This window comes from Salvelinus namaycush, chromosome 23, assembly GCF_016432855.1.
Source record: "Salvelinus namaycush isolate Seneca chromosome 23, SaNama_1.0, whole genome shotgun sequence".
NCBI classification, from domain to species: Eukaryota; Metazoa; Chordata; class Actinopteri; order Salmoniformes; family Salmonidae; genus Salvelinus; species Salvelinus namaycush.
Window position 1 is genome coordinate 22,663,337 of NC_052329.1, and position 15,000 is coordinate 22,678,336.

Consider the following 15,000-nt stretch of genomic DNA (forward strand, 5'->3'; position numbering starts at 1 on the left):
AAGGGGTCTAGCCCGAACCATGAAAAACAGCCCCAGACCATTATTCCTCCTTCAAATTTTTGTTGGCACTATGCATTTGGGCAGGTAGCGTTCTCCTGGCATCCACCAAACACAGATTCCAATGGCAGCGAGCTTTACAACACTCCAGCCAACACTTGGCATTGGGCATGATGATCTTAGGCTTGTCTGCGGCTGCTCGGTAATGGGAACTCATTACATGAAACTCCCGACAAACAGTTTTTGTGCTGACTTTGCTTCCAGAGACAGTTTGAAACTCGGTAGTGAGGACAGACTATTTTTACGCGCTTCAGCACTCTGCGGTCCGGTGAGCTTGTGTGGCCTACCACTTCGCAGCTGAGCCTTTGTTGCTCCTAAACGTTTCCACTTCACAATAACAGCACTTAGTTGACCGGGGCAGCTCTAGCAGGGCAGAAATTTTAGTAACTGACTTGTTGGAAAGGTGGCATCCTATGACGGTGCCACGTTGAATGTCACTGAGCTCTTCAGTAAGGCCATTCTACTGACAATGTTTGTCTACCTGTCAGCAACCAGTGTGGCTGAAATAGCCGAATCCTCTAATTTGAAGGGGTGTCCATGTAACAGTATTGCTTCCGTCCCTCTCCTCGCCCCTACCTGGGCTCGAACCAGGGATCCTCTGCACACACAGAAACGCTATTAGCGCACATCCCGCTAACTAGCTAGCCATTTCACATCAGTTACATCCACATACTTTCGTGTATATTATGTTTGTTTGTTTTTTTGACGGTATTTTCTATATAATTGACTCAATGGGATATTTAGGGTCTAGTTGTTGTCTTTGCCTTGACTCTTCCCAGGTATAACCAGGAATGGGAGATCCTGACAATAGTTTAGTCTGCCGCCAGTCTCACCTGCTAACCTCCCTGACCCCAGGGTTCAAAGGTCGAGGCCTGTGTCACACTGTGTTGTGAGCCAGACAGGTTGGCCTCCACTAGTTATTTATGTCCAAGCAGTGTGGTGTTTATAGAAACACTTGTCTCCTGTTTACCTTACTGGCAGTACAGTTCAACAGTTAGAAGAAATTAAACAATTATCAAGAAGCCAATACCCTCACAGGCAAATCGCTGTCATTTAGGACAACCATATACCTACTGATTAAATAATATGTTACATATAACACTTTTCACTAGATCTAACAGCGCTTTACAAGGGCGTTATCTTACAAAGTGTGTAAACATACAGGGTCTAGCTGGCCTATATCCTATCCTTTGATAGTGATTCTCAGTGACCATGGGTTTCCAGCCTCCCATTGATACAGACTGATAGGTCATTGTTCAGCCAATCATATCCTGAATTTTACAATGCCTGGAGAACTCTCAAGCTGACCAATCAGTAGGCTGCTGCCCAGGCCAATAGGCCAATGGGAGCTTCTTATCTTTGAAGGTCCTTGTCTGATGACCGTCGTCTACTCTGTGGAATGCCACAGTGCTACAATGGGCAGAATAAACCTGGCATTGTGCAGCAGTAGGTTCCATACGGTGAACACACACAGAAGCCTTATCATGGCAGTCAGTCAGTGACTACAGGCCAGACATAGCAGAGCGACTCTTTGTGTTCAGAACTGGGCTGGAGAGGGCGGGGGCTGGCCTCTCTCTCTGTCTCCCTCCTTCTTTCACGGCTGGACTGGTTGCTTCTTATGAAGAACAGTTTACACAGGGTTAGCAGCCACACAAAGGAAGATGCAAGACTTCCCACAGAGAAGAAGACAGCCAGGGAGATTACATCTCTTCATATCTAAGAGGCTGGGAGGCCACGCTGACAGACTCCTCTGTGGTTTCTCTTTCTGTGGTTCCTTTCTAAGGCGATGCCCGAGGATGTATCTTCAATCTGAGCTTGCAAGAAAAGCCTTTAGGGAGGATGTGTGGAGTCACAGATTTTTAAAGCTTGAGAATGTAGCTTGTGGCTACATGAATCATCCTCATAAGTGTAGCAATTACTTTCATTGGATATTTTTATGAACTTTAATAGGTTTAAGACTCAATGGTCTGCTCCTAGATCCGATTTTAGAGATTCAGAGGAATTGAGCTCTCCAGATTTTACATGCCACAAGATAACTCAACTGTTCTGCTAGCAGTTTTGCAACAAGTTGAGGTCAAACATTGTGTTGGCATACATACTTGTCCATTTTAAGTAGCAAATCAGCCAAGCTGCTCTTTGAGAGGTCTGAGAGCTGATGGTGCAGTTTAATCAATTTTTAGTTTGAATCGTTTTACTGCCATTTTGTCAGATAACAGGAGCGTTAGTCCAAAAAAGGAAAACATTTGAAAAGCTGTGATTTAATGAGTGCCAAGCTTTTGTGACAGTGCCACCCTGTGGTCGTCTAACTTCTGTATTTTTAAATAATCTTTTCCATATGAAATTGTTCTATCTTCGATCTCTTCCAAGCCTCTCTCACCCAGAGGGCTTAGTTGAGGGGAAGTCAGCTCATCCTGTCATGAGGAAGCAAGAGAACATCTCAGTCGACGTTAGATACTAGTCTGGCGGCATGTAGCCTAGCGGTTAAGAGCGTTGGGACATTAAACGAAAGGCCGCTGGTTCGAATCTCCGAGCTGACTAGGTGAAAAATCTGTCGGTGCCCTTGAGGAAGGCACTTAACACTAATTTCCTCTGTAAGTCGCTCTGGATAAGAGCATCTGCTAAATGACAGAGCTGAAATGTGCGACCTCACATAAATCAACAAAAGTCTTGACTGACTGGAACTAATGCAGCTTTGTTGATTTACTAACTGAAATGACATGCTATTGCCAAAAAGTGCCTGTTATTTTCTCTCTGAATAATTGATTGCCCCTCAAGTGAGTGGGCTGGGGAGCTGCTGCCTGTCTGCTGTGGTGTTATAGTGAGTTATTCCTGCTGTCTTATGATTCTAGGCCCTGTCTGTAATTCCCATTTGTTAAAGAGGTGAGATCAAGCCTGGAGCTGAACAAAGCTTGGATCTGTGTTTGAGGACTTGTAAAGACATTCAGGAAGTGACATAGTTCTGTCCCGACTAACTCTGTCGTCAAAGCTCCACCACACGCCTTGTTATACTATTCCTCACCAGGCATGAGGGAATACAACTCTCCTTCTTTCTCCCTCCCTCCCACGCATACACTATCCAAACACGCTGTGATGTGTGTCTGAAGCTTCCCAGCCTTGTAGTCCGTGAGTGAGGCTTTGGAGGGATGATGTTGGACCCCCCCCCCCCCCCCAAGAGTGGGGTGCATGATGGAACCCTGGCTAGCTGAGCAGATAAGAGATCCCCAGTCTTCAACACCAAGCAGACATTGAGACTACCACCTTGAGTTGTGAATTAGTAATATTAAGTGGCATAGTTCATCTTGTGTGCTGTCCCAGTTTATTACCAATATCAAGTCATAACTGATTGAAGCAATTCTGTTTTTATATTCAGTCATAAGGATGTTAGTAGTTATCTAGCAATTTCTTTTGCATGACACACAGGATAAACTGTTGTTGTTAATATGTAGGCTAGTCTACTTCACGTGTAATCATGTCATGATTTCGTCATACAACTTCTTTCCCAGGCATAATTGCTACCGCATATAGACAGGTTTGACAGTCAGCTGGTAGGCAAGATTGTCATATGATCATGACTGACCCGTCTGTGTTCCCAGGATGACATGAGTGACTCCCTGCGTGACTACACCAACCTCCCAGAGGCAGCACCCCTGCTCACCATCCTGGACATGTCTGCCCGGGCCAAGTATGTTAAGGACGTGGAGGAGATCACACCGGCCGTGGTGGAGACCTTTGTCCAAGACTTCCTGGCTGAGAAGCTCAAACCAGAGCCCATCTAGATTAGGGTGCCATTTGGGACATATTCCCTATATAGTGCACTACTTTTGAAAAGCAATGCACTATATAGGGGATAGGGTGCCATTTGGGACACACACACACCTAGAAACCTACGGGACCGAAACCCATAACCTCCATCAAACCCTGACCTCCCGGTTACCACCACCAGCCTCCTCTCCCCCTTTGTCAGAGGAAGGTCTCACTTTTTACTGACATTACCTTTTTTTAGACATGTCTTTCTCTCTTGGATTATTCTCCTTCTCCTGTGGTGCCTTGCATTGACTACAGCCCCTACAGTAATATGGAGATTCTGTTGCTTTTTGGCTTCCAATAGCTTTTATCAGTTTCATTATTAGCATTTCTTGAAACTAGAAGAAACCACACAATGTTGACCCAATGGACTTGACATTTCACCATGTCTCTTTATTACCTTTGCTGAACCCACATTGCTTTTGTTTTCCAAAATGTGCTGAGAAAGAATAAAATGATTGCAACAAATTCTCTAAGTTCTATAGTTGTAATTTACAAATATGCAGTGCAGAAAATGTCCTGAACTTCAGTTTAATGTAACTGTCTTATTGTTCTTCTGTTTAAAAGGTGCTGCATAATAGTATAGACAAATGTTAAGATTTCCCTGTTTCAAAAGGTCATTTTGTCTGTATTTTGTTTTGTATTGCATCTGGCTTTGTGTGTCATGGGATTTCAAATACTATTCACTTGTCTTATCATGAAGTGAGTGATAGTCAGCCCTACCCAATTGTTAAATGTCAGTGGTTGAGATGGAAACTTAAGAGGATTTTCTGTGAAGATCCCATCTATTGAAAAGGCCAGATATTTTTGAAGGCACAAAAATGGCATTAAAATCCACCTTAGTTGCTAAGTGTTGGAAGTATGAATTCACATTTGTCACTCCCTGGTTGTCTCTAGTCATGACTTCACAGCCATTAAAATTCACTGTTAAGCACAACTGTCTTATGTTGTCAACTTCCTCTATCCATGAGGCCATTTTTATTCCATTGGGAGCAAATGTATTTTAGACAGTATTAGCTTGGTATCACTTCTACATGTGTGCATTATTTATATATAATGACTCCAGAAATGTAGTTTACATTTATATTTCCAATTTTAAAAAACAAAATCAAGTGTACTGTTCTTTTTGATGTCAGGCATTTGTACACAGTATAAGAAAACAAAGTATTTCATACCTTTCACATGCAGTAGTTTTTTTTAACCCTACAACTTCATAACATACAGTAAATGTTCTCAGTAAGGTCTCAGTTGCTTCCTTGTGGTTACTATGACAATTGCTTTCAGGCCTGTCAGTGAAAATGTTAGATGGACAGGTTCTTTCCCTTGCTAAACAGACACACTTAGCACATGTCCAGTATAGAGATTAAGCAGTCATGTTGCACAGCAGCAGTTTACAGTCAACTGGCAGGAAATCTAGAGGCCAACTGCATGTGGAGACTAAGTGAAGCTTCTAAAGCCACACTGGCAGGAATTTTGGAAGAAATATGCATTTCACATTGTCACTCATTTTACTTCACTTATTAGCTGAGAGTTGAATATGGAAATTAAATCCATCCATATGATTCAGTCTGACATGAGGTACAGTGAAGTGGTGTCGTGCAGTCAAGAATGTATGCATGGAAAAAGTGACCAACACCAGGAATAACATATCCATTACACTCAAAATGGATTCCAATGGATGGATCATGGAAATTGCACCTTAGACTTATCTTTCCTCCCAGACGTCTCCATTAGGTTCAACAGTTGCCTTCTGCCTTCAAATAGGAGAATGCTGGCTGCCATGGCTGAGTTGAGACTGTCCACTCCAGGGACCACAGGGATAAACAGTCTTTGACCGGCAGTTCTCTCAGCCAATTGGACAGCTTCTAGACTCAGTCCATGAGTCTCTCCACCTATCACAAGACCAGTGTTCCCCTGAGCCCAGCCCTCATGGTACAACTTAGTCTCCACTCTTGGAAATGACAGTTCGGAGTCGGAATCTGATTCATATTCCTTATAGCGCATGTCTTTACAATTAGGCCTGCTACTCACCCATCCATAGTCCCCCACCTTTGAAGGTTTGTTGGACTGGTTTGCTTCCTCAGCTACTTCTCTCTCAGAGCCACTGCAGTTATCTGCCACATGGACAGTCACCAACTTTGGCAGCTGGTTTTGAATGTCGTCCCAGTCCAAGCTGGGGAAGATGGGAAGGCGGAAATGGGCACCCATCGCTGCTCGCAGCACTTTAGGTTCCCAAGCGTCCACACAACCTGTGAAAATAAACATACACAAGATACTTAGTGAGAGAACCATTCAGAGTAATGCACAGGTTTATACACAGCAATTCCTCACCATCAGCTCCACTCGAAATGGCATCATTGACTTGGATTATGCCCATTCCCAGCTTATCATCATGACATACCCTTGGTGAGCAGGACATTGTGGCAGCCTGCAGCAACAGCACAGCGCAAGATGGTGCCCAGGTTCCCAGGGTCCCGCACGTTGTCGCAGATCAGGGACAGCGGCACAGACTGACCACGCTGGTCCTGAGGGAATGTCAGCCGGGATGGGTCTGGCCGAGAGAATATGGCTACAAGGGGTAAGCGTTGTCAATATACAGTACTTATTCTCAACAATATACAGTAGTATGTAGAACAACTTCAAAAGCATTCTGAAAATGAAAACATGCAGCCCATCATACCTATCACTCCTTGTGGAGCTACCAGGTCAGACCAGATCTTGATGTCCTCAAACTTGACTTTGACCAGAGTGGCCCTCTTCAGTTTGTCCAAGGGGAGATCACACAGTCTGTCCACAGAACTGAAGAACACCATCTGAGGGTTGGCTCCAGCAGCCAGGGCATCGCAGATCAGGCGTCTCCCCTCCAACAGGATCTTACCCTGGTGCTCCCGAAACGTCCTGGAACAAGCCACACTCACCACCCTCCTGGGAGATGGAGAGAGAAAAGGTAATGATATCTCGGCTGAACATCAGCTAGCAAACAAAGCCTACATGCAAACATATATAACAGTCCCGTAGTTACTAGACCTCTACTAGCCACTATAATTAAATAGGATATATTCACTCAACTATCATATAACATAGGGTCGATAGCCAACATGCACTGAGACTTACGCCAATCTTTTGTCACCAGGTAAGGCCCTTTCGAATTTGAGGCCACCTAGTTGGTCCTTCAGATTGGTTGTATGTTCCGACGTTGAGGATGCATTGCCATTTCTGTCACTCCATGACATGCTGCCAACACGTTTATTAGTGGTCTCATTTTTTAAAATGGCGTTGGACTCCCTCACTTTGGACGCAACTTTCTGAGACTGCTTGTTGACTATTTGATCTGACCTCTGTTTCGATGTCGTCTCACTATCAGGATACAACACCTTCACAGGCCTCCTTTTCAATGCTCGCACGTATCTCTTTGAATCTACGATACAGTCGTTACTTTTTTTCAGAATATTACTTCGTTCCGCTACAAGAAGATGCCAAAACATGCCTCTCACGAACGCCGCCATCTTTGCTACAACAGCAAGAAGAGAGCGTGGTAACTTTCGACAGTGGCATGAAGATTGGATGGTTTATACCATTATAAAAGGGGGGGGGGGGTAATCCAAGTAAAACATATTTTATGTTGGTAATACTGATTTGTAAAACAATATTAGATGCTTAACTTTTAATTTAAATACTCCTCGTTATCTTGAGATAGATTTTGGATCTGCGATTGAGTTGCAAATAATTTTAAGTGTACCGAAAATGTTGTCTTCCATAGAATCGATACCAGAGCAATCGATTGCAAGGCTCCTCAATCGACGTAGACAAACTGAGTGTGATATATAATCGTATAGTACATAGCAAACTCACCGGGTGAACATGCCTTTGAGGCGAGCCTTGCATTTTGTTTTCAAAGTGGGTGACAGAAGCAAAACGGCCACCTTTTACCGAGATGTGCTCGGCATGAAGGTACATGTTCAGCTCTTTCGTAGAACATCCTCAAACATGTGCGCAATGGACTTCCCTTGCACAGAGTGTACCACTGTTGCATTATTTTGTTATGATTGTTCTTCAATGTTGTTCATTGTGCTGTAAAAACGTGATGTTGGGGACTAGATTACTGTTTTGCCAAAATGTCAAAATCACCGATTTGATTTCAGATTTTGCGTCACGAAGAGTTTGAAGAAGGATGTAAGGCCACTTGTAATGGGTAGGCAGGCTGTCAACTTTACTGTTCAAACCTCACCTTGAAACGGACTTTGGTCTGCAAACACCTCTTGTGAAAATGGATTGTTTGAATTACTTGTTGTGTAACAATACGGTCACTCTTTCTCTCTTGATGCCCTACTTGCTTGTGTGAGTTAAGCCCTTATGATGGAAAATGGAGCAAGACAATGGTCGGCTTTGGTCCAGAAGATGATTACTTTGCGGCTGAGCTGACCTACAATTATGGAGTGGGAGAATATCGCCTTGGCAATGACTTCTTGGTAAGTGAATGGTTGTACTTGAACAACCATATGTGTATATTTTTTTTAACCCAATCCTAACTAAATTTCAGGGTCTGACTCTGCAGTCTAGCCAGGCTGTCAGTAATGCTAAGCGGCTTGGCTGGCCCCTCACTGAGGTTGGAAAGGCCCTCTATCTGGCTGAGGCTCCAGGAGGTTATCGCTTCTACCTGGTGGACAAAGAACAGCCTCCTAATGGTGGGTCAACAGTGCTTTGCACAGAAGATCATTGCATGTCTGTAGTATACTGTAAAGTAGAGCAGTAGACTATAGTCTACCATGTTTATTTTAAAGTCCAGGAGGACTCTGGTAGCCCTCTTTCAAAGTCACAGATCTCTTCTGCTAGCCATGGTAGCCAGAATAATGGGCAACTGAGCATTTTTATACATGACCCTAAGCATGATGGGCTGTTAATTGCTTAATTAACTCAGGAACCCCACCTGTTTGCAAGCACCTGCTTTCAGAATACTTTGTGTCCCTCGTTTCCTTTAAATTGGCATGTACCTATATATTGTGAATGTGTATCTGTTTTTCACTTGGTTAAAGATCCTGTACAGAAGGTGTGTCTGGCAGTGTCTGACCTGCAGAAATCAACACACTACTGGTCCTCCCTTTTGGGGATGAAGGTGATAGAGAGACATGAGGAGAAGACTGTGCTGATGGGATTCGCAGACACTCAGGTCCGTGGTGGCACCTTAATTGGGGAGGACGGACTCGTGGTAATGGCTGGAGTGGAATTAGTGGAATGGTATCAAATACATCAAACAAAAGGTTTCCATGTGGTTGATGCCATGTGGTTGATGCCCTCTTGTATTCTACACTTAGAACGCGACTGTGTTTTTGCATGAATTGATAAGATGGTGCTAATGCTAGGTGTGTGTTTTTCTCTATATTTGCAGTGTAAACTAGAGCTTCACGACATTGGTGGGACAGTAGATCATGGGACAGCCTTCGGACGCATAGCATTCTCTTGTCCACGTGAGAAGGTGAAGTAATAGATCCTTTTCCAGTACATGACACACTGACGTCACACGCAGATGCGCCCAACTCTTGGCTGCAGTAAGAAAGCTATCACCATCTGCGCCCATTCAACAAAGCCTTTTTTGGGTTCTCATACGCATACAATTATGTTTTGATTCTTGCTTGAACAGTCACTAAGATTATACACTGCTCAAAAAAATAAAGGGAACACTTAAACAACACAATGTAACTCCAAGTCAATCACACTTCTGTGAAATCAAACTGTCCACTTAGGAAGCAACACTGATTGACAATAAATTTCACATGCTGTTGTGCACATGGAATAGACAAAAGGTGGAAATTATAGGCAATTAGCAAGACACCCCCAATAAAGGAGTGGTTCTGCAGGTGGTGACCACAGACCACTTCTCAGTTCCTATGCTTCCTGGCTGATGTTTTGGTCACTTTTGAATGCTGGCGGTGCTTTCACTCTAGTGGTAGCATGAGACGGAGTCTACAACCCACACAAGTGGCTCAGGTAGTGCAGCTCATCCAGGATGGCACATCAATGCGAGCTGTGGCAAGAAGGTTTGCTGTGTCTGTCAGCGTAGTGTCCAGAGCATGGAGGCGCTACCAGGAGACAGGCCAGTACATCAGGAGACGTGGAGGAGGCCGTAGGAGGGCAACAACCCAGCAGCAGGACCGCTACCTCCGCCTTTGTGCAAGGAGGAGCACTGCCAGAGCCCTGCAAAATGACCTCCAGCAGGCCACAAATGTGCATGTGTCAGCATATGGTCTCACAAGGGGTCTGAGGATCTCATCTCGGTACCTAATGGCAGTCAGGCTACCTCTGGCGAGCACATGGAGGGCTGTGCGGCCCCACAAAGAAATGCCACCTCACACCATGACTGACCCACCGCCAAACTGGTCATGCTGGAGGATGTTGCAGGCAGCAGAACGTTCTCCACGGCATCTCCAGACTCTGTCACATGTGCTCATGTGCTCAGTGTGAACCTGCTTTCATCTGTGAAGAGCACAGGGCGCCAGTGGCGAATTTGCCAATCTTGGTGTTCTCTGGCAAATGCCAAACGTCCTGCACGGTGTTGGGCTGTAAGCACAACCCCCACCTGTGGACGTCAGGCCCTCATACCACCCTCATGGAGTCTGTTTCTGACCGTTTGAGCAGAATAGTTATGCACGCTCACGTTTTCAGAATTGTTTTGTCTTATTTCTTGTTTATTTCACAAATATTTTGCATCTTCACAGTGGTAGGCATGCTGTGTAAATCAAATGATACAAACCCCCCAAAATCTATTTTATTTCCAGGTTGTAATGCAACAAAATAGGAAAAATGCCAAGGGGGGTGAATACTTTCGTAAGCCACTGTAAATAGAGGCAAATTTTTTCTGACGTTCTATAAAACTCCCCTTTGTTCTGCCACCAACTTGTGCACATCGCCCTTGTGCGGCAAAGTTAGTATAACAGAAAGTGGTCTATACAATGCTTTCAATTCTTAAATGGTTTGCCCCGCTGACTCTTTACATAAAGAGAGAAAGCAATATTCAACTATTTGTTTTATTATTTTTAGTTGACAGAAAGCAATATTCAACTATTTGTTTTATTATTTTTAGTTGGCAGATCTTGAAGCCCTGATGATAAAAGAAAACCAGAAAATCCTTACTCCCTTGGTTAGCCTGGACACCCCTGGGAAGGCAACAGTAGAAGTGGTCATTTTGGCTGATCCAGTGAGTGCCTTGCCAAATTATTAACATGGGTAGACTTGATTCGTTATAAATTCTCACATAATAACTGTGGTCATCTGTCTTCTAGGATGCCCATGAGATCTGCTTTGTGGGAGATGAGGCATTCAGACAACTCTCCCAGATGGACCCCAGTGGAAATGCATTGCTGGATAAGGTTGTTATTTAGAAATCTTATACAAATGAAACAATACTTTGCATTATCACAGAGTACATGCTCTTAATCTTTTACTCTAATTTATTTTCAGGCTATGGCTGAAGATAAAAGCGATGACTGGTTTGCCAAGCACAACAAGCAGAAGGCTTCAGCATAAGTGCGAAGAACATAGCTTAGCCATCATGGGTCTACTGGACATTTCCAACCTTTTGCCTTTTTCCCCATATATGGCATTACCCTTCCAGCGGCACAATGTCAGTAGATTTTACTCAACCAGAAGTATTATTTTGAGATGCTTAGAATGAGACTGAAAGTGTAGCTGTATTTGAGTCATACTGTGGCAGAAGCTTGATGAACATCGACCACTTATATTAACCTTGTTTGTGTATGCATTGAAAAGAATTGTACCTCTTCAGCTCAATTAAATGAGTAAAACACTAATACTTGTGACTTCATGAGAACAGTGCATTTATGGTGAAGAGTAATATCCATGTGAAGTCCTCACACTGCCAAATTGTAGGTCAAGTTTTGTGAAATGTGCAGACACTGGTGGGCGGCCCTTGGTTGAAAAATCAATGAAACGAGGGGGTATATGCAGATCTCTTGTGATGTAGAAGCTGTGTCATGCTCATTGAACTATCAAATGGGAAAATCAAACTGGGCAATATCAAAAGGGGATGGCATGAACATTTTCTTGAAGATAGGAGAATTGCCTAACCTTTGCTAACAACTAACAACTCACTCCCAACTACCATTTTCTAGTGATCCCCTTTCATTGGCATTAATAAATGACACTGAATAAGAAAGTGTCTAGTTCATTTTTAAACTAGCTGTTCTTGAGTAGATATGCTGCATAATAAAGGGAGAAGTATATTAAATAATTGTTCAATAAACTTGTTTGTTCACTGATTGAAAAAGATTAAGTGCAATGTGGCTAGGTGAAAGGTGGGCTGAGTGTGAGGCGTTTCGAACTCCGGGTTACAAATTAGTCGGCCATTGACTTTTTGGTAGTTTTTTTCTCATCGCTCCTCTGTTTACAGTGTAGACAACACACCTAGAAGATGATGCTGCTGCTGCTGCTTTGCCACTGAAAATGTAATGAAGATGAGAACCCTCCGGGCGGGATAAGAACATTTGAGACATTCAGATTTTCGACAAGCTGAAAAGGGGATTATACTTGTTAGCTAGCCCCCTAACTACCAAATTTGCCAACATTTGTTTCAATTGACGTGGTAGCTAGCTACGTGGCTATTTACCTAGCCAGCTAACGTTACTAGTTAGCTTGTAAATGACTACTGTTAGTGATGTGAGTATAGTTAGCTAACTCGAAACTGTGAACCATTGCTAGCGTTCCATCTTTCTTAGCCAGCTAGCTAACGTTATATCGTTTCCTTCAAACTTTTTTTGTGACAGGTACTGAAGCCAGTTAGCGAACGTTAGCATAACACAGTCTGGCCCTATAAATTCATTATAAATCCTACAATGTGATTTTCTGGATTTTTTTTTCTCATTTTGTCTGTCATAGTTGAAGTGTACCTATGATGAAAATTACAGGCCTCTCTCCATCTTTTTAAGTGGGAGAACTTGCACAATTGGTGGCTGACTAAATACTTTTTTTGCCCCACTGTATATACTGTACTTGATACCATCTACTGCATCTTGCCTATACCGTTCTGTACCATCACTCATTCATATATTGTTATGTACATATTCTTCATTCCTTTACAATTGTGTGTATAAGGTAGTTGTTGTGAAATTGATAGGTTAGATTACTCGTTGGTTATTAATGCATTGTCGGAACTAGAAGCACAAGCATTTCGCTACACTCACATTAACATCTGCTAACCATGTGTATGTGACAAATAAAATTTCATTTTAAGTGCAAACATTTCTATAAACCAGTTTTTGCTTTGACATTATGGGGTGTGTGTGTAGATTGAAGGGAGGGGGAAATTTAATCCATTTTAGAATAAGGCTTAAACGTAACAAAATGTGGAAAAAGTGAAGGGGTCTGAATACTTTCTGAATGCACTGTATTTTTGGAAAGTAGTAATAATGTAATATGAGCAAAACATTTGTGAACCGGCAACTTGTAACTTTTGAATCGATTTTCTGACTGATGCATGCTTCATTTGCGTCGGTTTGTGGTTCGCGCACTTGCATCTTGAACATTTTAATCGGTTACCGATGCGTGTCGGTGAATCGTTATATCCCTAGAAATCATGTTTCTCTGTCTTCATTGGGAAGGGTATTTATTTGTGTATTGTTTCTAGGTCAAACATTGTAGATTAAATAACAACCAGGTGCATTTCTCTGTGTTAATTTCAGGAAATAGACAGGATATGGATTTCAAGCAAACTTTTAAACCAGAACCTGCCGTGAGTGTTTTGAAGACATGTTTATACAATCTTATGACCTCATATCTCATAACATAATTGCATATCTCTCAGCTTTCTTGCCCTTTTAAGGGAAAGGGCCCGTGAATCATTCAACAGTACAAGGTTGCGAACTATGTGTTTGTTTCTCAGGAGGTGCCTGGCGTTGTGTGTGGGTGATACCAGAGTGAGAGTGGTCCTCCAACAGCTTCTGAGACCTCGGGCGCCTAAGAGCTGTGATGGAGGAGAGTCAGGGAAGGTTCCTCTTAGCCATGCAACCCTGCGGTTTATCTCCCAGGTAGGGAATAACACACAACTGTTTATATAAGAATGCTACTCACAAAATATTTCATGAAAAAAGTGTTCTCAGTTCACTCAGCTGCTGTCTGTCTCTGCTCTCAGCTGCTGTCCTTCCACATTGACTCCATCAACGTGATGGTGTTAAACCTAGCCCTGTCAGAGTCTCTATGGTACATGACCACCTCAAGTATTGACCTACTGCTCAACCATCAGGGCAAAAGGTATTAAACCTCCACACACTCTAACGTCATCTAAACAGATCATTCTTATCTTAGCCTGACTGTTTAAATGTTCATGATTTTTCATAACAATTTCTCAAACTTTCATAACAGGTTGACCTGGGACTTTTCTGTGGAGCAGCTAAGCAGTAAAGTGCTTAAAATCAGTCAATTGGTAAGTGGAGTTTCTTCCCATGTAAACATAGAAGTCTTTTGAGTGTCTCTCTTTAAAGAAGTGTTACTTAATAGAATGTATTTCACTGCATTGTCTCAACTCACTGCTCAGCAGGATACATGTCTGGTGTAGACGTCCCTGAGCCTGGTGCTGTCTGGGGATGTCAACCTACCAGAGCTGCATCCAGGCCGACTGGCACTGTGTGTGAGAACACTGCTGACTGAGCTGCACGAGGGCCTGTTCCTCAGCCAGCTACTGCTTCTACCTCCTCCCCTGGAAAGCACTCTCTCTGCAGACGGTGAGAAAGGGCAATGGGCTGCATCCCAATGGCACCTTATTCCCTATGTAGTGCACTACTTTTTAATAAGGATGGCACCCTATTCCCTACATAGTCCACTACTTTAGGGAGAAATGTGCCATTTGAGACGCAAACATGGTGTTATTGTATGGTTGCTGTGAGGTAATTTTGAGAACCATTCGGAGATGCATCACAACCATTTCTGTCTGTCATTTTCTTTTAGAATGTGAAAAGGACGAGTTTTTCCAGACTGAAGCAGTGGAGCAGTTTCATCAGCTGGTGCCCCAGAAGGTCAGTGTGGAGTTTGAGAATACTAGTATAACCCTGTCCATGCACAGCCAGAAAAGGTGAGTCATAGGGCATGGAGTTAGTATGAATTATATTTTATGTGTTGGTTTGTGTTTGTGTT

At 43.2% G+C, this 15,000-nt stretch overlaps 4 protein-coding genes across 8 annotated transcripts in view; 3 read left to right on the top strand and 1 right to left on the bottom strand.

The window, feature by feature from the left end:
• LOC120018189 (nucleoredoxin) overlaps positions 1–4,795 on the top strand; it is a 74,471-nt gene extending 69,676 nt beyond the window's left edge. For both annotated transcript variants that reach the window (XM_038961247.1, XM_038961248.1), the window contains exon 8: positions 3,651–4,795. In XM_038961247.1, coding sequence (XP_038817175.1) covers positions 3,651–3,833 — 183 coding nt within the window. In that variant the 3' untranslated portion in view covers positions 3,834–4,795. The remainder of the gene's footprint in view (positions 1–3,650) is intronic.
• On the bottom strand, positions 4,224–7,400 carry LOC120018188 (rRNA methyltransferase 3A, mitochondrial-like). Of its 2 annotated transcripts, XM_038961246.1 has the most exons (5): positions 6,976–7,400; positions 6,542–6,786; positions 6,263–6,430; positions 5,893–6,110; positions 5,537–5,753 (listed from the first exon to the last, which is right to left on the bottom strand). In XM_038961246.1, exons 1-5 carry the CDS (start codon positions 7,365–7,367, stop codon positions 5,733–5,735), a joined length of 1,044 nt encoding a protein of 347 aa, XP_038817174.1. In that variant the 5' UTR covers positions 7,368–7,400; the 3' UTR covers positions 5,537–5,732. The 2 variants fall into 2 exon arrangements, with proteins under 2 accessions (XP_038817172.1, XP_038817174.1); XM_038961244.1 differs by having other exon boundaries at positions 4,224–6,110; positions 6,976–7,399.
• A 245-nt stretch (positions 7,401–7,645) lies between these two features.
• On the top strand, positions 7,646–11,666 carry LOC120018190 (glyoxalase domain-containing protein 4-like). Of its 3 annotated transcripts, none has more exons than XM_038961250.1 (9): positions 7,646–7,812; positions 8,004–8,053; positions 8,210–8,330; positions 8,417–8,546; positions 8,895–9,067; positions 9,248–9,334; positions 10,940–11,053; positions 11,139–11,225; positions 11,317–11,666. In XM_038961250.1, the coding sequence occupies exons 1-9, from the start codon at positions 7,723–7,725 to the stop codon at positions 11,380–11,382; spliced, it is 918 nt and encodes a 305-aa protein (XP_038817178.1). In that variant the 5' UTR covers positions 7,646–7,722; the 3' UTR covers positions 11,383–11,666. The 3 variants fall into 3 exon arrangements, with proteins under 3 accessions (XP_038817178.1, XP_038817177.1, XP_038817179.1); XM_038961249.1 differs by having other exon boundaries at positions 7,648–7,812; positions 8,402–8,546; XM_038961251.1 differs by having other exon boundaries at positions 7,651–7,812; positions 8,402–8,546; positions 8,895–9,028.
• A 1,746-nt stretch (positions 11,667–13,412) lies between these two features.
• Positions 13,413–14,882, top strand: LOC120018540 (protein KIAA0100-like). The gene is made up of 7 exons (XM_038961760.1): positions 13,413–13,418; positions 13,554–13,603; positions 13,754–13,898; positions 14,003–14,121; positions 14,233–14,293; positions 14,405–14,591; positions 14,815–14,882. The coding sequence occupies exons 1-6, from the start codon at positions 13,413–13,415 to the stop codon at positions 14,423–14,425; spliced, it is 402 nt and encodes a 133-aa protein (XP_038817688.1). The 3' UTR covers positions 14,426–14,591; positions 14,815–14,882.
• Positions 14,883–15,000: the final 118 nt, after the last annotated feature.